Source organism: Thunnus thynnus, chromosome 11 (assembly GCF_963924715.1).
Source record: "Thunnus thynnus chromosome 11, fThuThy2.1, whole genome shotgun sequence".
Taxonomy (NCBI): domain Eukaryota; kingdom Metazoa; phylum Chordata; class Actinopteri; order Scombriformes; family Scombridae; genus Thunnus; species Thunnus thynnus.
Window position 1 is genome coordinate 24,211,437 of NC_089527.1, and position 25,539 is coordinate 24,236,975.

General features: G+C 40.0%; 1 protein-coding gene across 10 annotated transcripts in view; it reads right to left on the bottom strand.

The window, feature by feature from the left end:
* LOC137192940 (LIM domain only protein 7-like) overlaps nucleotides 1–24,417 on the bottom strand; it is a 49,388-nt gene extending 24,971 nt beyond the window's left edge. For 4 of the 10 annotated variants that reach the window (XM_067604029.1, XM_067604027.1, XM_067604024.1 and 1 more), the window contains exons 1-6: nucleotides 24,041–24,416; nucleotides 23,731–23,826; nucleotides 16,054–16,124; nucleotides 13,468–13,537; nucleotides 8,477–8,583; nucleotides 717–747 (exon numbers count right to left, since the gene is read on the bottom strand). In XM_067604029.1, the coding sequence (XP_067460130.1) occupies nucleotides 717–747; nucleotides 8,477–8,583; nucleotides 13,468–13,537; nucleotides 16,054–16,124; nucleotides 23,731–23,799 (348 nt within the window). In that variant the 5' untranslated portion in view covers nucleotides 23,800–23,826; nucleotides 24,041–24,416. Of the gene's footprint in view, nucleotides 1–716; nucleotides 748–8,476; nucleotides 8,584–13,467; nucleotides 13,538–16,053; nucleotides 16,125–23,730; nucleotides 23,827–24,040 lie in introns of all 10 variants that reach the window. The other 6 variants (XM_067604028.1, XM_067604026.1, XM_067604030.1 and 3 more) reach the window with 4 other exon arrangements.
* Nucleotides 24,418–25,539: the final 1,122 nt, after the last annotated feature.

The following is a 25,539-nucleotide window of genomic DNA, read 5'->3' on the forward strand; positions in this document are numbered from 1 at the left end:
ATGAAGCTGTGATGAGAGATGCACTGTTTCCAGAGATGTTTTCACTTGCATCTGAAAATTAAAATCAAAATCTGTGACTTATAGCAAATATCCCCCCAAAAGAGCCACTTAAATATTTAAATCTCCTAATTTCATACCTCTAGGCTTGAAATATATCTCCAATTTAGTCAGGGATTAATGTTATGGTAAACTAATTCATTTTATCTTATATGTTTTGTCTGTCTTAATGTCTTGGGGCTGTGTTCTTACTTTAACATATTATCCCTTAGATTAACATATTACTCCTTAGATTGTTTTATAGATCTTTAAGTAAATAAAATCTAAAAACAAAACTTAAAAAATGAGTGTGGAAGCATCATGGTGATCTTGGGGACACATCTCTCGCCCTTCATTTCCTGTCACCTCTCTATTGTCTGCCAAGTATAAAGGCTAAAATGTCCCAAAAATGCTTAACACATAATATGAGTGCAAGCAATAAAGCACAATTTTGTTTTACCATCACTTAATTAGTTGTTGTACATTTACAAGTTAACTTAAATGTATTACATAAGATATAATAACAACTGTTTAAGGAACTATTGTGCTATAAATTAAGGGTTTCTATCTCCACTGATACCTGAACAGGACTTTTTCTTTCTTTAAGATGTATTATTGCTGGTTGACAAGCCAGCAAATCAAGTTCCCCAAAGAAACAGATCTTATACTTTTCCACTCACATTTTTCAGCCTCCTATGGGTCTCTTGATGCCTGTGAGGGAGAGAGCAGAAAAGATGTGTGGGTGGGTGTGTGTGAGAGAAAATGACAATAAAAGAACGGAGGGCATGGCTGTTGGGTGTCTGTGTTCGGCAGTGAAAGAGCTGGAAACTGAGAGCACAATCCAGGCTACTGCCAGCCCTTCACTCACCCTCACACAACAACACAAAGGCTGAGGGAAAAACAAACACATGTTTCTGAAAAAAATAAATAGAAGTAATTAATAGCAAGTCATAAATTATTTAGTTTAACAACTGTTACATGTGTGTGCCTCTTTTTACAGTAATTATAATCAGGCAACTGTAAAAATATTTAGGGGCACAAAAGTGGTTCTTGTTTCAAATAACGATAAAACTAATAACTGCTAATTTAACATCTGAACACCAAACAAGGCATCACTGTTAAAGCAACAAAGCTCCAAACAGCTCCCCAGGTTATACTGAGTTTCAGTCATATTTTTGGGGGTTTTGACAGTTAACTTGGCAGAAAGTAAATCACTTTCCAGGGAGAATGTCAGCTCATTCCTGTGAAGCCAAACAAAGCTCACAGTCTCAACTTGTAAGCGAAATACAACCTTTTTGTTATGTATGTTGTGTGCCTATGACTTAAGTTAACTGTAGTGACTATTTACAGAGGCCTATAAACAGTGATGAACAGCTACATTACATAACCATAACAGTGGCAGAGGAAGATATACAGTCTGCTTCACATCTCCTGTGCATGCTATACATTCCTGCTATCATGTGGTAATACAATAGCCCCACATGCCTCTCTACCCATGAGCACATGGGTTTTCTTACATCCCCTTCCCAGCATGCAATGAAACCGGTGCACCTGCTGAGAATGTGATGCACGTACACTGTAGCTGACTGCCTGTTAATAAAACATGCTCAGATTCCTTTAGGTTGCTTGGTTCAGAGGGAAGAAACAAAGACATAATTTCCATTTCTTTAAAAAAAAAAAAAAAATCATGGCCGCTACTTCGATGGGAGAAGTTATATGAAAAAGTTTCCAATACAGCTTTTAAATTATGGCGAGCAGATCGACTCTTTCACCAGTACGCGTCATCTCACACCAGGGGTTTTCAACGTGCTAATTCGCCAACAGTGGAAAAATGAAATGGACATTTAATCAATTTGGCACATTGCAAATTTACGAGCCCAATAAAAGAGGCGGGGGGAAAAAAAAGCTCTCTTTTGTGTGGCTTGGAACACAGTCTCAAAGTCTAAGATTATAGCAGTGGTAGCGTGGTCCAGAATAAAAAGGAGTTACCACCACAAGGCTCCTTGTAATGGTCATTTATAGAAAGTGGTAATAGCTGAACAGAAGAGAAGAGTTAAAAAAAAAAAAAAAGGGGGGGGATATTTTCAGGCCTCCAGAGCCTCAGGACTTTGCTGTAACCTGCTAGAATCAGCTGAGTGTTCATGTGATTGAGCACAATCATCGACAGAACGTCACTGGAGTCTGATACACAAAAGATCTGCGCAGACAGCCTTGGTTAAGAATAGCTTCTGTGAAGTAGTATTATCAGTTAAAACATTGGGGTTTTTGATATTGAATGTGCTGAAGGGATAAGGAAGCCATTTGTGTTTGTGTAGCTTGCACATATGCAAGTAATGAAGGCTGCCTGGATATTCTGAACACCACAATACTCTTAAATTTAACTAGAAATTAGTAGATGTGTCAAATAGCTGTCATCAGAGTAAAATGTAGTCTTTTTGTCTTGTGAAAATATTTTGTTTCCTGCCAGTTTTAAGTTTGTTCCTTATGGGTAAAATGCTTGTTTAGAAAGTGAAACAGGACACTTGAGGGTCCTTCAAACTGCTTAACCATGACAGACAATACAATACAGAGTGCTGTACAGTAGCTCAGCAGAGCTCTGACAGGAAACCCTCCAGCTTGATAAATTAACAGGATGTTCTCATTACTTCCACAAGCCAGTCATTTTTAAGCCATAAGCCTCAACCTCTGCATGCTTACTCTGACTTTCACAACACCAATCTCTTGCTGAGGTCAAGGGGTGACCTCAATCAATCTGCCGCCAGCTAGTGACATCCTTCTTCCTCCAACAGACTATTAGATACTAATCTAAACCATAATATATATAATACAGAGCTAAGTTTCTAATTGATATTCTTCTTCTTGTCTAATTTATATTGTTATATATTACATTCTATCTTGTCAAACTGAGATGGAAATGTATGAGACTTTTGTGCCGAACCTAAAAATAATTTCATTTGACTTGAAGGAGTTGGAGAGTGTGTTCTGCCAATACAAACCAGAGACAAAAAGACACACACACACACACACATAACTGAGGAAACATAAGCCATTATCCAAATGCTAGACAAATAATTTCTTATCATAAGCCAAAGTAAATGATCTTTCCCAGTCAAGTCAATCAGTTCTCTGTGGCCCTCTGGCTACAGCTGTAACCAAGAGAGAATCATACGTTTAAGCAAGATCTATAGCAAGACTAACAAAATCTACAAGTCAATGATGCTGCACACGGACCACATCCTGAGGTCTCAGTTTGTGTGCGGCAAGATCAAGCCAGCTCTGTCTTTAAGACAAAAACATTAAAAAGACAAACAAACCATTGCCCTGAATGAATAGGCATGTATGTATGATGGAAAGCATACCTCTTCAATGAAGATTACTTGCTCTGCTGCAATCAACAACACCACATGTAGCATCCTTCATCTATTCTCTTTCATTTTAGTAAAACACTTTGGACTTTAACACACACCCAGACCTCAGCAGCAGACAGGAGGGGAGTCTGAACAGAGGAGTCAGCTGTGGGTGAGACCGTGTCGGGCATCATTGTGTCATACTTATCAGACACACTGCAGCCTCTGTGAGCGAGGGAACAGGGTGAGGCTGGCATTTCTCTCTCCGCTTAACTACACAGCACAAATATGACCCTTGTGTTGGCCATTTACAGCTAGGGCTGGGTCCACGGTGTAGAAACTTTATTGGCCGTTCACCATCATCACTCGCTCGGTTTCACAATCTGCACACAGTTCACACAGCGCTGCGACAAGAAGTGACGGCGGTGCCACATATTAAATCTTGAAACCAGAGCGTGCCATGCCAGCTCAGTGAACCGCACCCGAAACACTAACACAAAGCCGCACGTCGCTTGTCTTGTTTGCATTTACGTATGAAACATTCAGACTCGTCATGGTGATTTTAAAACCAATAAAAATACACTACACACATGGCATGTGCTACATTGTGACAGAATCATATATTGTATGTTGCTGTTGAATAAATTCTGATAACAAGCTGTGCAGTCTGTCCAAATTTGTCTGGGAAACAACGCATTCCTTCAGGCAGTTCAAACATTTGGTTTGATCCACAGCCAGAGATGCTATTGCATAATCCAAATCATTTAATTACACCACACGGCCACTCCTTTTTATCTATTGCTTCGAAGGGGTCATTCACATTCTTCAAAGGACAATGAATTTTGATGTACACACCTATCCTATGCAGTTTCTTTCCTTTTTTGGTTTGGCGAGCAGTCAACCCTTGTCAATAATTTGCTTAATCCAACAGTGGCAACGAGTGAGACTTTGGACCGCACTCAGCGTGGGGTTTGTTCTGTCAGGAAGCTAACTGGGGGTCACAGAGAGAAGCTGGACTCAGACCTTGTTCTCCAATATCTGTATCAAACTTTTATTGTAGATCTGATATGCTAAACTTCTCTTAAATTCAATATGATATGCAATGGGTATGAGAGAGTATGATGCATCTTACACAGAGAAATAAGCTCAATAAGCGTGAGTGTTCCTCAGAAACTACAGTAAACCAGCACAGTGCATCATGGTGTAATGACTGTAATTTCCACCTTCTAAGCCAGATGTCCTGTTTGAGAGTTAGCTCTGTGACAAATAGCACTTGTTAAAACATTCGTAGAGGTCAAGTGTCAAGTAATCAGCTGACATTTTGAGTGTCATTAGGGAAAATCCGGCTTGTCTTTTCCTTTACAACAGCTCAGACTTTGACTTCATGCTGCTAAATTTCCAAATGTTAGCAAAGGGTCTACAGGAAGTGGCTGAAGTTAAATAGAGCAGTTTTAGTTGCCATGATTCATCTGCAACACTCTAATGCCCTCATTTCCTGGGCAGCTGTTCGAATCTGACAGAGCTGGTCCAAAGTAGTTGGTGAATCATAGTCTCCAATGATGAATCCGATTCGGTCTGGTCAGTATTACACCTCTGGGTGGAGAAATCTTCCAGAATATATCACCTCCTATCAGTCTGTATCTCTGTTACAACAATGTGTCATGATAATTTTGATACTAAATATATTTGTAACTGATAAACATCTTTTATCAGAAAGCAGGTTTCACAACATAAGGCAATAGAGCGACATGCACTCCAGATGGCGTTGAGGCCAATACTACAACGACTGCACAGCTCAAAGGTCAAAACAGAACCAATAATCTTTTATGGCTGTCATGACAACACAGACTAGCATAATATTAAACTGCGTTCTCAGCAGACACAGCCAATATCTGACGCCAACTTCCCGCCTAAAGAAGCACAAATGATCAATTTGTGGAATTTAGCATTTCCAAAGGAGGTGCAGGTCCACAAGACCCCTCAATCACAAGTCAGTGAAAGGTCACTGTTTTCAGTGTAGTAATGTTCAATCAGTTTTTAGGGCTGCAGCTATTTTTAATATCGATTAATTGTTTGATTATTTTCTCCATTAAACGATCCCTCATTTTATCCATGAAAAAACCAGAACACAGTAAAAAAAAAAAAAAAAAAAAAAGCCCACGTTTACATTTTCAAATTGTCTGTTTTATACAACCAACAGTCCAAAAACCAAAAATATTTAGTTTAATATCATAGGAAACTATAAAAACCAGCAAATATTCGAATTTGAGAAGTTGAAGATGTATATAAATGCCTGTGTTTTTAATCTGGATTGGGAGACATTAATATTTTATTAAAGCATAGTCACATACAATTGAAAAACTGCCAAAGGTAAATTTCCTCCTGTGGTGGTGTTAATTTTCTGTCAATTGATAAATCTTTTCAGCTCTATTTGAAATATGAATTAATGAATCACACTTTTGTTTTGTTGCTTTGTGTGTTGCACCTTAGTCATAAGATTAAAACTGAATAAAAATGATACAAATAAAATACATTAAAACATTGAAATATATGAAAGACATTTTAAAAAAAGGGACAAAAACAAATAACAGATTTTGCTAGGAAAACTTGTGAAAATCAGCATAGATCAGCACAAGGATAACAGCCATGTTGCTGTTAAAACAGAGAACAGGGAAGCTGAGCGTAGCACCTGTCAGACTGGGTTTAAGGGAGTGGAGGTTGGACGTACACCAGGGGCAAAGACAGCTGATAGAGACAACTTTCTCTCTCTCTCTCTCTCTGCTGTGCTCTCTGGCTCATTTGCATGTAGGCTTACTGTGAAATAAAACCATTGGTTACTTATCTGTAGCCTTGTTTGGGATGATCTTCTCATGTTACTATCGGTGTACCATCCATTCCACTCTCTCTGTTTGAGCAGCATCATTGTAGCATTTTTTAAATCTCATATAAATTCTTGACAAACAGCCAACAAATGTCATATTTGTAGAGGAAATTCCCTACGCACGATTCATCAAGACTGACTCATGTACAAAACACTGTAGCTAGAACAGCAGGAGCAGCTGCAGGTTCATCAGAAAATGAGAACCTGTCACTGTTTAGCAAGTTAGAGAGGGAGCAAACAAAGACAGTAAAACCACTTAAGTCCCTTCTCTGAATGAAAATATTGTTCTACAAGCCACATATGACATACAGTGACAAAACCACAACCTCAACCGCACTCAAACTTTCACATGCATGCACACATGTACACACACAAACACACACAGGTGTACCCTCATGATCAGATACCGTGGAGAATGCTGTGTAAAGGGACAACACGCTATTAAAAGCTCTTCTCCTGAGTCCTGATACCATTCCAATCTGTCCTGCTTGTAAAAGTGACCCCAAGGTCCTAAAAATAGGATCGTGAGCCCCCCCCCCCCCCATCTCCCTTCCAATCCCCCACACACATGCAGACATGGTGGCAAAGAGCTGAGCTATACCATACTGAACTGAGCACATTCAAAAGCAAAAAATGTTTGGCCAAAGGAAAAACACGAATTCAAAATGCAGTGAATGTTGCATTGCAAATGACATTTTTTACTACACAAAGTCCAGTTGATAATATGAGTTAGTTAGTGTAACTGCATTAACGTGGGTACAATCTGTCTACATTGTGCATCTCATTTTGAAAGTCATTTATCTCCAGTACCATGGGAAATAATTATGTCAGAGGGGAAATAACTGATAATACAAGGGTGATAGGGTCCATAAAGAAATGATGTCTATATTTATGATACTGGATCAAACATTGTGCGATTGATATTGCCGTATCTTAGGACAGCATATCTTCTGCTTTGGGCAGAGGTTGTGTCTTGATAATACACAGGCAGATTTGTTTATTTAGACTTCATATTGCAGTGTATGAACAGTACATCTATCTGTGTGTGTGTCTTTGTGACAACTGTGGTTTCAACATTGTTGTCAGTGTTGAAGGATGACTGACGGAGTCTTGGGTGGATCGTGAGAAAAATGTTCCTAGAGGTTGTGGCAACATGTAAAAGAACATCCAAACGGAGCTTAAATACAAGTGACAACACAAAGTGACAAACACTTGTCAGAATGAACAGGAGCATCGTTGGTTTGCAGCATTTGGAAAAAGCTTAATGACATCACTCTGCATTATTTTGCCACCTAAAGTGATGTCTTTGCTATTGAGTACCTATCTACTTCTAGTTTAACAGTCTGCAGGTTGCCACTGAGGCACTTTTCTTTGTGCTTGCACAGCAGAGTGTGTCACAGTGAACGGGCTGTGCCCTAAGCTGTGCCTTACCTCACTACCTCCTGGAGGCACACCTGTGTAAAAACTGAACAGGTTGTTCAACATACCGCATGGATCTCTGCCCAGCACGCAAATGACACAAGAGTAACTGTCTAAAAATGAAAAATACTAAAAACGCTGTGGCAGTATCTGGAAATTTTAGTCCTGCTCACCAACTTGTGCACAACCTAAGCTGAACTACTTCATATTATCAGAAAAACCCTTCTTTATGTACAACCTGCACCTGACAGTAATCAAGTACTTTTATGACTCTTTATTTTTACTGAAGTCATGCTTTGCTATACTTAAACTAGAAGAAAGTGAATTTTTCATTTCATTTCATTTTCCAATCAGATCAGAAATTCCAGACGTGCTGGCAAGCACATTCTTTGATCTACTGATGCGTGCGGTTTCATCAATAGTACCCTCCATCGTATTTTAAAGAAACACATAATGCAGTGCTTCAACAGGTGCTTACCAACCACAAGAATACATGGACACTGAAAATAGCGCTGACCCTTAACACCTCTGCAGTTAGCTCGAAACATGCCTCACATGAGGGAACATGTGCTCTGAAATACTGTTTAGTGTAATAGTGTTAAGTTACATTTAAAGGTTTACTGTGCATATTAACGGAGTCGTAAATAGAAGCTGAGAATCGATTCCATCATGGAAGAGTCAAACACACAAGCTGGTCTGCGGTTTACAGGAGAACTCTGGGAATGGCAAGGATGGGTATCAAAATGTTCCAGCAGTAATAACATTTTACAGTGCTCATAATATTAGGACTTACTTGACTGTAACTCTTGTGGATAAGTCCTGAAGGTCTCCTGGGTGAAAGAGCTGTGCTTCCTTTAGTCCAAGCTTCCCGCAGGCCTTGAGGAAGACGTTAAGGTTGTCCTGGACAAAGAACAAAACAGGGATGAGGGTTGTCCACCTTCAGAGAGGCAAAGAATAATCACTCAAGAATTCTCTGGCAGGGAACACAGCCTACAACTCATTGCTTCCAAAGTTCATATCACCAGAGAGCAGAGACGGACGGGGAGGAGCATGTGTGTAGCAAATAAGAAGTGACCCAGTGCAGAACACACACAAACACACATGCAGGGGGAAGAGGCTGCGTGACAGGAGCTGACTGACAGCAGCAGAGCTACCTGTGGGCCGGGTTAGGGTGGGGACAAAGCCAAAACCAGGAAGGATGACATCAGAGCTTTGCACAAGTCCCACCCAACCAACCGGCCATGCAAGTGCAAAACTGACACACACACACACACACACAAGCATATTGCGTAGTCCTTCTTCTCACACCCTGAAACTGTCCCCTCCCTCCTCTGCCAAGCCCTTCTCTCGAGAATACCTGTGGAATCTGTGGGGCGGCGGCGTATTTTGGAGACATTTGGTTGCTATGAAACATGAGGTTGGGTGACAGAAACCAACAAATATTTCCCTGAAGCAACTCAAGAGGACATGGGAGTGGAAGGACGGTTTCTCCTCCTATAATCGGTCAATCATTTTATGTTGCATAAAGTTTATGTGTATGCACAGATGTGTGAGTGTAATGCAAGGTAGTGAAAATATATTTCTCTATAAATATACACACATGTCATGCATTTCAAACAAATTTTAACCACGGAAGCGCCATTCCCTTTCTGTGGGTATGACGTTTCCAGTTGTAATCCCAAGTGTCTTGTTTGGAAGTCTGCACTTCCCATTGGGACGGCATTGCTTAAGAGGGTTTCATGTAATGACACATGGTTTCAACATGGGCAGGAATAATTATGGGATTGCTAGTTCTATATTTAAATGGCAAACATGCTTATTAGCAAATGGTGGGAGAGAGAGCTGACCTCTCAGTGCAGGCATCCCTCGCTAACAGCTTTGCTTGTCCCTCAGCAACACTTTGCTGGGTCCTACAGGTCACTATGGGCCCCTACAGGCCAAGGACCCCCCCCCCCCCCCCCATCCCCTTCATATGGAGGCACTGGGGTCACTGGTTATTCATTATAACACAGTAGAGATTTCTCTTCTCTTGCATTGTCGTTATAATAGACATGATAATGTCATTTTCCAGATGTATACAGGATAGGAACACAGGTTTGGAATAGTAAGTTGATCTCACATGTAAGACCTTATTCTCTCTCTCTCATGTAACATTGTTCACATGGGCATTTTTCCATGACACTAAAATTTATGGCGTTGTTTGTTGATGCGTACACACTGTACAGTCAGAGATAACAAAAGAATACATGACACATTGCCTTCCATCTCTCACCTCTGAATGTTGGCTGACAAGAGCACTGACAGTGATAACAGCAATAAAGTACGCTGCATGTTTGATATCATCTCTAGATTCTGTGAGCATACAAGCCATAAAATACAATTAAATGACGGGAACAACAGTCAGGACATTAAGTCAAATGAGCATTAAAACAGGTTTTACTTGCTGTAATCATTCCTCTTGTTCATACTGACTACATACTTTCAACGTTATTGATGGGGGGGACAAATTTCACAGTCCTCATTTGTAAAGATTTAACTGACAGACTGAAGATATTGACTTTATTTGACTAATTTTGCCTAATATTAAGCCTAATATTATCTTCAAATAAACTTTTAAATACATTTTTGCACAGAGGAAGGCTTGTGGATTTTGTCCCCCATCACTTACATTAAAAGCACATTATGAAGTGATCTTTTAATGGCCAGTATGAACAGGAGGAATGGTTATGGCAAGAAACACATTGTGTCAGTCCTCTTTTGGCCTCCTGACTATTGTTTTAAGAAGGATTTGAAAAAATGTGAACTTGTCCTTCATTGCTACAATGTAGATGAAAATCTCACAAAGGATTGTCCACTTTAAATCTTTCCCTTGTGAAGCAAAAACTCACGTTGAGCCACTGTTCTCAATGTAATCAAGGCATATGAGAGAGTGGGTACAAATATAAAAGCAGAATTAATATCACCTAGGTATGGATGTCACTTAACCTCAAAGAGCATAACTGACACACTAAAAGCACCCCGACAGCCAGTCAGTCCCAGAACATGCAGAGAAAATGATGCTGAAGGAATGTTATGCTGACTTGTGCCTGCACATAATCCCGCTAAATATGCTGTATCCATCCAGCAGCCCTTTAATCCTCTCATGCAGACTTGAGGACCCCAATTTAAGCGCTTCACACCAAGAAACGGAAAGATCGGACTCATAAGGTGTCTGATTTGTTATAACAGGACCTTCATCCGTGCTGGTCACACTGTGGTCACTCTTTTTTTTTTTTTTCTTCCACAGCATTATTTGTCTTAGATGGGCACACTCTGCAATTACCCTCAACTGACCTCTGGCAGTACAAAGCTATGGTTAAAATATCAGGCTACACATTTTTGAATCCTGTGACAATAAACCAAGAGGAGATGGAATACTTGAAATGTTGTCTCTCCTGAAACAGGCCCAATAAAAGACCCTCCTGTCCTCACCAGTCAGATCCAGTCATAACATGCACCCATACAAGACAAACAAAATACGGTCAAATGCCTGTCATTGCACAGACGGTTACACAGACATTTAGATAAGTAAAGACACCCTCAGGGCCATTAAAAATGTCTGTTTATCTCCTCCTATTGCTACCTCAATTCAAAAAGGAGTTGGTGTGTACAGGAACATCCAGCACCACGTTAATTACAGTGTATTTACGGTGGAGTCATCCTTAACTCCCTCTGGCCTCAGACCAGTGTGCCCCCGCTCATGAAGCTGGCTGCCCCACCCCACAACCACCAGCACTGGGTAAAAGCAGAACCGGACCCAAACTGGGGTGCCATGACCCAAACCCACAGCTCACTGAGTGCTCAACAACAGTCAGAAAAGTGTGCTGACATGGGAAACATTCCCTTGGACCCAAGTGAAACCAAAGAATAGGCCTGGGTCTGGAGCCAATGTTGCTAAATATTCCGCAAAACCAGATATTTCTGTTCTTTTCCCGTTTCCCTCCGTGGGCTTTTTATTCTGCCAGAGCTAGAGCCTGGTATCAATTTTGAGTGCTGAAAACTCTGATAGCAAAACTAAAACAACAGTTGTGACCATAATGGCAGAGCATTTTCATATTTGTGCGTTAATGAGGCGTGTTTGCAAAGAACCTTTCATTCAACGACGTCGAAAAGTCGTATCTGCATTACAAACAAACGGAAAGAGCACCAACAACATTCCTTTCATTCTCTGGCCATTGTATTTTATTTCCAAATGCCTTTTTGGACCTTAAGCATATTACAAAAACTGAATTCTTCCAGTTTTTTCTTCACTTACAACACTCAGTGGAAATGGATAGCATATATTAAGATAAACCCTATGCGAAAATTTCTCACCATGAGGAAAAAAATGGCTAAACATATACGTTTAATGCTTAAATGAATTGACAACTTCAGGAAACACAGCTAAATTCAAATTTCAAACATTCAATCCCAACACTTAAGGAACAGACGGGTTTCTATTTGTAGAAATGAGCGATGGAGGAATCTTAAGAAGAGTACTTGACTACTTTGAGAGGGAAGCTATTCTCACAGCACAGTGAGACTGAGTAATGTTTGTTTGGAGAGCTCTCCACTTTTCTCCATGTGGTTGGCAGCAACTGATAGCTGCGGGCCAACCAGGAGCTTTCGTATTCGCTGGAGAATTTATGATCAGGTGGTTTCAGGTTTGTGTCCAAGACTCGGAAATACCAGGCCAGCGCTACTGACTGAGGAGATACTTTACCTCGTTACCTCAGCAGGTGCCCAGCCAATTGTATGAGAAACTGCCCAAAACAAAGTGGCAGGCAATCTGATTTACGTCAAAACACAGATATGATGGTACAGTGTTTGGTAGGGCAAATACTATATTTACTGTTAACATCTAGTCTGAGTGCCAGTCTGTTTCTTCTACCGCTAACTTGTCATTGTCTAGCCAAAGTGTGTTACTCTGAGTGTTTCTCTGCCCACTGTCACACACTCAGATTCTCTGGGTTGGGGTTGGGGTTCTCTATAATTCTTCTCGGCAGCTGGACTCAATTACTCCCACAAGAGAGAGCTTTGTGAGGGATGGGTTTAAGGTAGGGTTTTCAACCCTCTACTTCCCGAGCACTTGTATGCAGACACTCCCAAAACATTTATTTCAGCTGAGCCACTGTGGCCCAAGAGACCTCTGCCACAACTGCTGAAATTTAAAGACACTGCCAGGCCTAAAAAGGTGCATTCTCAAGGAGCCACTGAACAAAATATTGAGAAACACTGACTCAATAACAGGTTATTACATAGAGCAATCTCTGACCCCTTCTGACCTCCCATCACTCAATCGAAAAACTAATTACCATACCAGCACAAAGACTTCTTGTCTTGTGTAAAGTTTTTGATTGAACACAGCCTCAAGCATGGCAGACATCATATTTAGGGTGCACTCAAATGCGGCTAGTGGCCTTTCAAGCAGCTCCACGTTCACTGAACTTATTAGCGTGGATGGATATGAGGAGCGACAAGTCACTGAGGCAAACACTTCTCTCTCATTGGAAGCCCTGCCTCAGACCTGTCACCAGCCAGCTCAGATGCTGCACCTCGCTCTGCTTCCTCTAACATCTTATCACGCACTCTCTACGACAGACGTTACCTGAACATGACCAAAAAAGGTAATGACAAAAGAGCGTGTGAAAGAAATTAGGATGAGCTGTTGAGGCTACGTGTGACAAATACATTGAATGTAAAGATGTCTTTTAAAGAAAATGTCCTACAATATGTCTTATATTTAGGCTGAATGAAAAGACTTACCAGTCCAGCAATAGGTGTGGGCAGCCTGTTAACCCTCTTGACAATACCAGGCTTGATCTTGTTGATCAGACTGCGAGGAAAAGAGAAACAGAGAACATCAGGGGAAAGGAGACGGTAAGTGAAAGCCCATGGTCATTGGCTAGACTGGTCTAACTAGCAAGGAAGGAACAAAAAGTGTTGCAAAGTCTTGCTGTTGTGTGTTTACGACTTTGCTTAATGGTGGCCACCTGGCTTCAGTTTAGTAAATGGCCAGTACTGCACCACGATGTAAACACGGCGGGTCCTTTGCTCCTAAAACATACCCTCAACTACTGACACAACCCCATACAAACCTTCAATCACCAAATATGATCCCAGAAAGATAGTAATGGTTTTAGATTGGAGATAATACATTATAATCTAAAGAGTTTTGAAATTATTCTTAAGCCTAAAAGGATTTAAAAAACAAACCATAATAATAAAAATGGTGACAATGTGATAGCAGCACAGTTTATGATGTATAAAAGATGCTCTGGTGATAAAAAATATTCAGCTCTTTTACTTAAAGTCCCCTTCCACTCAAAAATATGTTGTTTTTTTCTATTGGATGTTTGAGCTTCACTGTGAAGAATGATGTATATGCGGAGTTTTACACTTGAAGCCTGTTTACATTCATCTGCTGAAAGGGGAAAGTTTCTCTGTGCTCACCTTAAATCTGAGTTAAAGATGTATACCTGTGAGCATGATTTGTGACATCACAACTATTTTGGAGCCAATTGTGGTCCAGTTTGCAACTTACAAAAGTGTGATATGGAAACTTGAGGCCTCTAGCGCACATACAATGAGAATAGACAGCAAAGTAGGAGACATTTTGCAGAGGTTAAACTTTTGAAATGAACAATAATTGCATACTCATGCATTCTGGATCTTTCAATTGAGGGAGAAGGAGTGCATGTCCTTTTCAGAATTTATTACAAAGTAATTGAACATTTTTTTGTGGAAGGAACACACCAGACACCAATAATTATTCAAAGCAGAGTTTTATATGTCTTAAAACATGTCTGATGGGGATCTTTCAGTAGAAGTAGTGTAAAAATACTTTTTTACAAGTAAAAGTGTATTAAACATTACAGAAGTATTAGCAAAAACATTTACTTAAAGTATCAGCATCCATATCTAGAATGGCTCCTTTCAGAATGTTATATTATTATAAATGGTAGATAATTGGACTGTTATTACTGATACATAAATGTGTAAGCTGCATTTAATGTTGTAGCTGGTCAAAGTGGAGTCAATTTTAACTACCTCATATACTGTTCATTTACAGTATATCACAAAAATGAAACATATTTTCAAGTTGATCATATGTTTTGTATGTAGAATCTAACAAAGTAACAAAATGAGTGCAAATATCTCACCCTTTTCTTGTTTTGAGAAAAACAACAAATTAAAAGCTCAACATGAGACTAAATGACTTGTTAAGGTGGATGCAGTGTATCTTCTGCTCTCTCAGCAGACAGACTTGGGTGGATCAGGAAGTATTAGACCATGCATTGGCTGAAAGCACATGTGAAGGAAGAATGCAAATGGCATTTGGGCTCAAGTTTGTCATGCAGAAGTGAAACAATAGAAAGTTGTTATGATTACATCAGATAACACACTGTACGCTAAGTAGGATACAATAATGTGTGCGACCCACACTAAACATTCCTCTACGAGTGGTTATGATAACCACAACACAATGGGAAGGGAGGCTGAGTTTCAAGGTGAAAGCGATTTAATCTCCGTCTTCCTTTTCCTCATGCTGAGAAAACATGGACAGCCCTCTGAGTGAAAACGTCTCTGTTGTTCTCTGAGAGCGAGCAAATAGTGGAGTCAGGCTCAAATCAGCAACAACGAGGGGCTTCTTTTTTGAACTGATGCCAATAGAGGTTTGGAAGATTCTGCTTGGGCTGCTGGTAATTACAGCTTCCTGCTGATTCGTGCAAATCACATCACTGTGTCTATCAACCAGTTCTGCCCACATACACATGCATGAAGGGACATGATGCTAACCTTCTCACACACACACACACACGCATCCTGATCTCAGAAAAGCCACTATTCCACAACTCTTACTTAGAGCCATTGGTGAATAGATTTCTTCCTCTAACTCATCAAAACCCTTGATGTACCCAAGCTAATGAGAAAGCAGGGTGTCCCGGCTCTCCGATGTGGTTTAAGCTGGAGGCTTTCCATTCACTACACGACTCCTCACAGCTCTCATTTAAGTGAGGATGGCACTCTGCCCATCCACAGATCTTTAACATCTGTCCAACAGGCAGCGCAACTCCTCTTGAAATAGATCACACTTCATATTCTCAAACAAAACCACAGAGGGCAGATCTGATACTGGAAACATCAAATGACTATAATACAACCTCTGTTGTGCTGTCTTAAAACACTGGCTCACTTTATGTGGCAGACAAACAAACAGTGACCCAGCAGGGGGTCTGCCTGGGAAATATCAGTAACACTTACGTTGGAGCGCAGACCTGGAGGAGAGGAGAGGGCTTCCATGTGAATGAGTGGCTTAAGAGAGGTGCCTGAGAAAAGCAGAGTACTTACTCACACAGCAGAACGCCATTCTCCAGCGCTGATCGGAAGTCGTTACTCCCAAATCTTTTCTTGGTTACTGCCTGGAAAAAAAAAAAGAAAAAGGGATACAAAAACAGTGAGCAAAATAGCGAGAGGGGTTGGGTGAGGAGAGGAGGCAGGGGTATGTGCATGTGGGGTGGGGTGGTTGGAGAAGAAAGGTAGGATGTTGAGAACAGTAGGAGAGGAAGTCTGAGGTATTTCCTCCTGAGTTCCTACAGTGTCTCTGGAACAGAGTTGAGCACAGTTCTTCAGGTATTCCACGGGTGCTCTCGATCGGCTCAGTTTTTCTCACTTTAATGCTAAAAAGCTTCTGGTAAACAGGAGAGCTGAGCTAAAACTGTGCTGGAGCCAGGCTGCCCAAGCCGCAAGGCTATGGGAGCATCTGGAGCACTGGAGGAACACAGTGCTGTGTTATAGCCTCATGCCTTTCCCATGATCTCAAACCACTACTGCAGGAACACCAAGACCCATTATGCAGGAAAACATACACACACTTGCACTCATGCATGACGTGCAAGCTTACACACATACACATATACAGTACAAAGAAACACAAACAACAGCACATACCCACTTTAACATGCACAATTTGTACCACTTCATACATCCAATCTCTATTTCCTTTTAAATGTAACACTAGTATATTTTTTATGTTTTCTTGTGAACCTACAAGTTTGTTATGGGATATCAAATTCATGTCCATGGCCACTCCTTAACAGAGCTTCCTGTTCTGTTTTGTTGGAATGTTTCCACCTTGAACTACTTGACCAGTTTGTACCTAAACTATTAAATCCAACACAAATAGTTAAACTAAAAAGCATTGAGAGAGTGTATAATCTCAAGGCAGCATGACTCGCTATATTTGGTTATTTTATTTAAAAAAAAGAAATGTTTTCTGCATCTGGATGTGAAAGAAAATACATAACATTACAATCATGCATAGAAACATATACAAAAATGTTTGCAGGAATTCACGGTTAAATAGCGAAAATGTTAAAAAATGCCCTATCCGTCAATGTTTAGGAGTCTTGAAACATCCTGGATCTGGATCCACACCAAACACTAATCACTTGTTCTTTCGCCCATGGCCTGAGCCTCTAACATATTTCAAATCAGTTTTTGGGATATCCTGCTAAATCATTCCTTAACAGGCAAACAAACAGGGCTGAAAACTGAACCTCCTTGGCAGAGCTTACGTATGATTACAGTGGCAACCACACTGCAATCATATTTTGTGACAGAGTGAGTTCTATTATAGCTGCTGCGGGAGGTGGGGGGTTATTTTATTTTGCTCATTTTATTATAGAGTTTATTTATGGAGCAGACATGTTATGAAATATAAAAAGATTTGACGTAGCTCCACTAAGCTCACATACCGTGTTTGGATTTAGGTTTGGGTGGGAATTGATTGATTTAAATTAAAAACAGAGCAGATGACCACACATTCATTGTAATAATACAGTAAGGTGGGACAGCTGGAATTAACAAAAGCACATATATGCACACACACATTCACACAAAAAGCAAAACAAGTTGAACGGGTAACACCAACCAAGTCAGATGTGCCTTGTGTCAAAGCTTTTGTCCTTTTCCTTTCAGGGAAAAGCACGCAAGATGGGACAATTACTAGCATAGCTAAGTAAAGAGCAGGAGACAGCAGAGCAATTACACAGATTGACTGGAGGACACTACTATTATTTCCCAACAAAGCTGGTTACACCTCAGAACACACCCAGGATAACTTGAGATGCCTTCAAATACCCATCATTCCAAGAGAATTAGACCATATTGTAATTGATGAATATGAGTTTTGTCAAGTTTTGACATGGCTGTAGTGTGGAGTTTTTCTGGATTTGCATAATGTGATCAAGCTATTGTCTGGAAATGTTTGCATAACATATTGCAATCTTGGTCTATTCCTCCACCCTTGAGAAAATGCAATCATAACCAGACACGGAAAATACTAAAATAGGAACTCAGACATGCAAAGCCAAAAATACACAGATGCACACACATATTCACAAATAGTACAAATCCAAGGAGGGTTGAATCGAGGGCAAGTGGACTTGGTTGAAGCTACTTGAAGACATTTCGCCTCTGTTGGATGAGAGGCATAACATCTTCAAGTATCATTAACCAAGTCCAGTTGCCCTCGATTCAACCCTCCATGTATAACCTGGATGACTGAGAATCTTCACAGACGCACACCACAAGCAAACTTTACAGTGCAGTGTATAATCAGTCAGGCGCTGCGGTTGGCATATGAAATCCTGACCCCTGCTGTTCTTTGTAAGTGGGGGCAGCAGCTGGGAATCACACAGGCAAACAAACAATACAGGTGGAAAAGGAACAGCACAACGATTTCGACTCCGTTTTTCAGTGGTGCTTGTAACACTCATGTTCGTTTTCCTCACACGTTCTAATCTAAAGAAGAGCGAATGGGTTAATTAAGATATTATCTCCGAGCTCTAGCGTAGAAATCAGGACCCGTCCTGGCACTGGCACTAAGCTGGCTTTAACAACGTACTTTTCTTCTCTCTATTGTCATGATTAGAGGTATTAACTCCCCTTAGATCCAGCCTACTGTGCCCTCTCTCTGCTGTTGAACCCGCCATGTGGGATAATAACTCTAATCTGCAACAACATACTGCTGCTCTGTTTCAACAGGGAGATTTAAGGCAGGAGCAAGGATTTCAAAAACAGCTTGCCTTCCTGCAAACCCACCCTGGTTCCCCTCAAGAATGTGCAGCTGAATGTGTTGAACGTGAACTCATGATGACTTTCCCCCCATCGGCCCGTGAAAAGACAGAAACGGGGGTTCTTAGAGTTCATCGTTGTGCCCTGATACATGTGTGGAATTAATTCTGTTATTATTATTGCAGGGTGCCAATAATGGTGTCTTGGTAGAACACAAATAATCAGATGAATGGAGGAGCCTCTGTGTCCGTGACCACAGCTATTGTTTATTCATGCAGGGCACTGAGGCAAATCAGTATTCAAGGTTTGTGCGGACGGAGGCCCCCCCCCCACTAATTGTTCCTAAAATTCTTTGTTCATTCTACAGAGGACAGGGGCATGCTGGCCATCAGAGAACAACTGGGACATTATCCAAATATTTCAGGGATCTGCCTCAAGAAAAAATATATCACTGTAGTATCAACACCATCAGCATATCAGAAATACATCAACATCTAACTGCATGTGGTGAATGTCTTCTTCTGTGAGGTCTTGCTTCACGTGAGTACATCTGAACCCAGGCGTCCTAGTTTCTAATTGCTCTCCATCAAAACAGTCAAAAAAAACAGAAAGCTGCTATAGTGAGGTGACTAATGATCAGTTCAGCTATGGCTCCTTGTATGAAAAACAACACAGCAGCACAGGTCACGGAAGGCAATTCATGAGTGTTGGCAGCAAGAACGCCACAAATTAATGGATGGAAGAGTGGGTAAGAAAAACAAAGGTTATAGAAAGATCAGAATATTATATCAGAAAATTTCAATTCTAATCAAATTTATTTAAGGGTTGGTTCACCCAAATGACAAAAAATATATTTAACTCTTAACACTGGTAGATTATGCAGAGTAACAGGAACAGTGTTTCTTTTCTTTCTTTCTTCTTTAATTTTGTGAGCACAACAAACAAAATTCCAGTTACCTAAATTGTGTTGGGGTGGCAGAAGAAATAATGTGAGTGAAAATATCCTTTAAAACATGTCAATCTATGAGTAAATAACATTAAGTATAATCACTCCAAGAGGAGCTGAAACAATTAGTAGATTTATTGATTATCCGATCAACAGAAAATTAATCTGAAACCATTTTGATAATTGATTTTGTGGTTTCTGTTTCTCAAATGAAAGCACTTGCTGATTTTCTCTATTATATATTTATTGTAAATTGAATCTTTAGATTTTGGACTGTTAGTCAGGCATAAACACTATGAAGGTGTCATTATTTTCTTGACATTTTTTGGACATGAATAATCAGCAGATTGATTGATAACGAAAATAATCTTCAGTAACATTAAAGGTGCGGTTTGTAGGATTTAGTGGCATCTAGCAGCATCTACCCTCCCCCTCCACTTCCAAGTGTGTAGGAGAACCCACAGTGGCCTCAAAACTGTGAAAAACGAGAAGGGCCCTCTCTAGAGCCAGTGTTTGGTTTGTCCATTCTAGGCTACTGTAGAAACATGGCAATGCAACATGGTGACCTCTGTGGAAGAGGACCTGCTCCATTCTTAGGTAATGGAAACACAACCATTCTTATTTTCAGGTAATTAAACACTAATTAAAACATACTTATTAATATTATATTCCATTTCCACTAGATGCCACTAAATTCTACACACTGCACCTTTAAATCCAAGCATGTACATCACCAAAAACAGTCATGCTAGATCATCTCCCAAACAATGTAAACCAAAACCATAAGTAAGTTTGAATTTGGTTCAGTGTTACATGACAACAACAACAGCATAAGTAACAAAGAAATCCACAGGATTATATTCCCTTTGATCGGCTGCTTTGTTCCTAAGTATACCAGGAGGACAATATGGACCTTTTTCACCAGACAGGCACAAACACAGGGGAATAAAATCAAAACTAGAGCTGAAATCTTATACAGATTGTGCCCTGTGTTGTCACACGACCTTCAACCAGATCAATGTCTGTAGTGAAACTCTACCTAAAACCTGCTTAAAGAGGTATTCTAAGTATTCTGGTAACACCTTATTGAGTGGAGGCTCTTTGAGAAAGCAAATTCTTGCCCATTGCACTCTAAACAAAAGAAGTGACAAAAAAAAAGGTGTGTTTTTAACACTCGCCCTACAGTATGTCTGTGATGTATTAAAATGACAACCTACAGTCAAAACATCATCAGTGTAACCATAAATAGCACTAAAACACAGATATATCAAAATCTAACCAATAAACCTTTATTAGATCATCTGACTAACTTAGTTATTAGTCATAACAGAGACTACTGTGTGCATAATCTTGACGTGTAAGTTGGATAAAACACTTGCTCTTGATTGTCATAACAGTCACACTTGAAGCCCTCCTATTACTTAACAAGGACCTCTATTATTCTGCTAGGCCTTGTGGTTGTAAGACGCAGCACCCTGTGCTGACAGCCGGCCAGCTCTGGGGGGGCTCATGTTCACAGCCATGGCAGCTAATGCAGGAATGTGTCCATGTGACAGGCTCCAGACCATTTAGTCTAGTTTTTAACAACACCACCAACTTCATGCACACATGCCTCTGTTTAAAGTGCTGTGAAGCCAAGCAGCCTGTTAATCATTCAGTGGCAGAATTCAACAGCCACAAAACTTTCTCTTTGAAGGGAAACAGTTTACCCCCTGCCAGGACATGCCACTACATATTCCAACACCAAACCTTTCATACCTATGCTGTTAATTATAACCTTTACCTATCCAAATTATTCAGCTTGACACTCACCCTCCCTAGTCTTCCTGCCCCTGCCTGAGATCATTCCCCACCACAGTCAACGAGCTAAGCCACTACAATGGGCCAGTGTGCAAGTGTGAGAGACACTGATGTCACATCGAAAGCATTCAGATTCACCCCTCATGAAATTAGAACAATATTTGTTTAGTTACAGCCGTGCACCAGCTCCATGCAACCCCGCTGGGAAGGGAATTTGCGAGACGAGGGAACATAATGTCACCCGCTTGTAAAGAGAAAAGAAAGAATGAGAATCTGGCTGCAGGTTGCGTGGAAACTTCTTAGATCATTTGACATTTTAGAAATGAAACGGCACAGTTATTAAAAGCACTAGTTGATTTGGTTTGTTGGGTCGGTAGCTGTTTTTGCATTTTGATTAATATGCTAGGAAAGGGTGAACATTACAACCATAAAAATAGCTTCTTTTTTTTCCTCAGAAAGAAATCACTCACTGACACTTCTTGTTAGCAATGCGGCTTTCATATTTTCCACAAATTGTCACAAACATCATGTGTGTCATGTGTAACTGTACCAGACAAGTTTTTGATTCATTGCTGATACTTAAAATAACATTTCCAATATTCTATGAATGGGTTAGTGGTGTTACTTTTTATTGCTAGCATCATATACAGTACTAGACAAAATCCCAGGAATTTTATGCATCTGTGCTTGTAGATCAAGTGTATGGCACAATAGTTACGCTGATTCAAAGAAATAATTGTTAATTGCTCTGCCGATTTTTCTCACTACCTGCTTGCATTTGGACCATTACAGTCTAGGCAAGATGTGACAAATTAAGCAGCAAGCAAACAATGATGATGAATCAGAGCAGAGTCATGTACCTGTATTCTGATGAGAAGGTGGAGAAGATAGAAGGGCGTGGATAATGCTCAGAGACGTTTAAAGCCAACTGATTTCTAGTGGCTAAAAGAAAACATTGATTCTATCTCACCAATTACCTGAGACATGATGTCAAGGCTGACAAATGCCTCCATGCATAACTTGGGGGCAATGAGGCAGCTGATCAGCTTTCAGCCATAAACTTAAGCAGCATACAGTATTTCTCAATCAGCAATGTGTTGAACAGTAAAACTCTTAAAGATTTACACATGTATGGGCTGATATTTTGATCAGTTTTATGTAAATTCAGCTTAATCCAATAAGTATAAAGTCTTTAAAGTGAAAAAACTACCAAACAATAATCCCCAAAACAACAACAAAGAAAATCCCACTACATTTCTGAATTGCCACATGATGATCACCAGCAGCTGCCAAGTTTATTTTACCTTTATGTCACTTTGCTTTTTATTTCCAGTGTTGAAGTCCTGTCAGGAAGTGAAAACACTGTGTAACAAATTTCACTTGTGTTTTGTTCGGGGGTAGAAAGTGTTATTTCCTAAATACTTATGCCTAAAAAAGTATAGAAAATGACTATTATTCCCTTCAAAGTTTGCTTTTGTGACCAGGACAGTGATAGTTTGCAACTGACCTATATCCAATAGAAAAATGGGCAAATTTGCACATTTTCTTTCACATAAAGTCAGAAAAAACAACAAATGAAACACCGGATACAATGATGGGAGACTGTATTAGGGGGCTGATTCGTTGAAGTGATTTACAGTATAATCTTAAATCTCAAAAAACTACTCACTCCTAAATCTTTTGTGGTCACTTTTGTATATTTTTTAATATAAATACATGTTAATTTAGATTCATATGTTATTTCTTTCTGACTGAATGAAAATGTGCACATTCACCTTTTTTCCCCTTGGAAATAGGCACATTTCAAAAATATCACTGTCCCAGTCACAAAAGCAAAGTTTGAAGGGAATAATAGCCATTTTCTATACTTTTTAGGCATAAGCAATTAGGAATTAAGGCAAGTCAAGTTTATTTGTATAGCACATTCCAACAACAAGGCAATTCAAAGTGCTTCATATAAAAAAAAAAGGCATCAAGACAGAATGTAAAAGCAACACAAGACAATATAAAAAAAGACATTGAAATACAATTAAAAAGTGTTAAATTGGAAATAAAAACAAAGCTCAAATAGAACAAGACAGACACAACAGGAGAATAAAAGTGGTGCGGTGTAAGATATACACATCACAAACTACCCAGGAGCAAAAATGGTGTTACATAATGAAATGATAGTTGAATAGATAGTAAGTAATGTTGGCACTCACCTCAATCCACCTCTGCGCCTCTGAGTAGGCTTCGTCGCAGCTGACAGAGGACTGCTGACGCCACTCCATCACAAATCATCCACAGCGTGATGTGAGCTGCACCGGCGGGCCGCAATTAACGTCCGGTGACATCAACGTGGGCCGATTCAAACAAGCAAGACACAGTGAACGCACTTAAAACTGGTCAAGCGGACTGTTATAACACTCTTCAATGGTGAAATATGCCTCCTATTGTTTATTTCCACCAGCTCATCACAGAATGAATGCAAGGTGTGACGCATTCCCCTCGCATCATGTTGCTGCTGCTTACCTGTTCTTTCATCCGACACACCTGCGCTTTTTTATCTGTTTGGTATTTTCTCACTTCGCTTGGCTGCTCCAACTACTGTCTTTAAAGTCAGTCTGTGCTCTCACCTCGTCTGCTGCAGGGACTGATGCTCTTCACCAAGTTTAAGGAGGTTGTGGTGGAAGTAGAGGGGGGTTTCCCAAAGTGGGGTCCGGGGACCGTCCACGGGTCTAAGAGCGGCTTTCAAGTGAACACAAGCTCTGTAGAGGATTGTTCAGGTTTTCACTGCTGCCCGTACAGTAATACTGTAATTGTAAACGCATTCATATCCAACAATAAATGTTCAACTAATCTCAGGCTACAGCTCCTCGGTGCCTGCAGACTCATGTTCACCACAGGTCTTGATGGTAAATGTCAGAAAAGTTCGACTCCCTGTAACAATGTTTCAACTTAAAGTTCAACGCTCTTCTTCCCTGCAGCGCCACCCAGCGGCACTTACGGTGCGTTGCAGGGCCTGAAAAACAAAACTGTCCTGTAGTGCAAACAGTGGTGAAAAGTACATTCATCCAAGTAGGCTAAGTACAATTTTTAGATACATATACTTCACTTGAATATTTCCATTTTAAGATACTTCCATTCCACTACTTATCAGAGGGAAATACTGTTGCTCCTCTACATTTTTTTGACAAATGCAGTTACTTTGTAGATTTCGTTTACTTTGTAGACAAAACCTGTGATCATCTTATAGAATATGATTAACTGTTATAGATCTAACTGGCCAAAAAGATATTAAGTGGTCACCATTTGCACCACTTTGACCTGCGGCAATATTAAAATGTTGCCTACATGTTAATGCATGTCATGTAGCTACCATATATAGTAATAATACAGAACCAAAGAGGACATTCTGAATAAGAAGTACTGTTACTTTTGATACTTCAAGTATATTTTGCTGATAATACTTAATGTACATTTACTTAAGTAAAATTTTAAGTGAATTTTTATTTGTAATGGAGTATATTTTATATTCTGGCATTTCTATTTTTGAGTGAACAATCTGAGTACTTTTTTCCACCACTGTCAAAGAGTAGCCTCTCCAGCAGTCTGTCTCTAGTGCAGGATACAAATGGTTGGCTTTGACGTAACTTAGATAAGAAATACCTCTTATGAGCAGTTACTAAACATAATTTTTGTGTCATCCCCCATGAGAGCTTGAAAATGAAAAACAGATGCATAGTCTGTGGGTCCACCAGGCTAAACAGTCCTTTGGGTTAGATCAAATGGTAAAAACTTTTTTTTTTTTTTAATTATGCTTGTTCTGTAGTGTAGCCTAAAGTGTAATTAATTTCCTTTTTAGTCAATACAGTTTGGATACATTAACATATTAATCTACAGCAGCTGGACCTCCTTGAAAAAGGTTTACCACAGTGGAAGTGGTGTAGAAACATGAGGAGGATGAGTCAGTTCTCCTCTCATCGTTTCTTTCTGTTGGGTTTCCTCATCCCAAGAAGTATGGGAAGAAA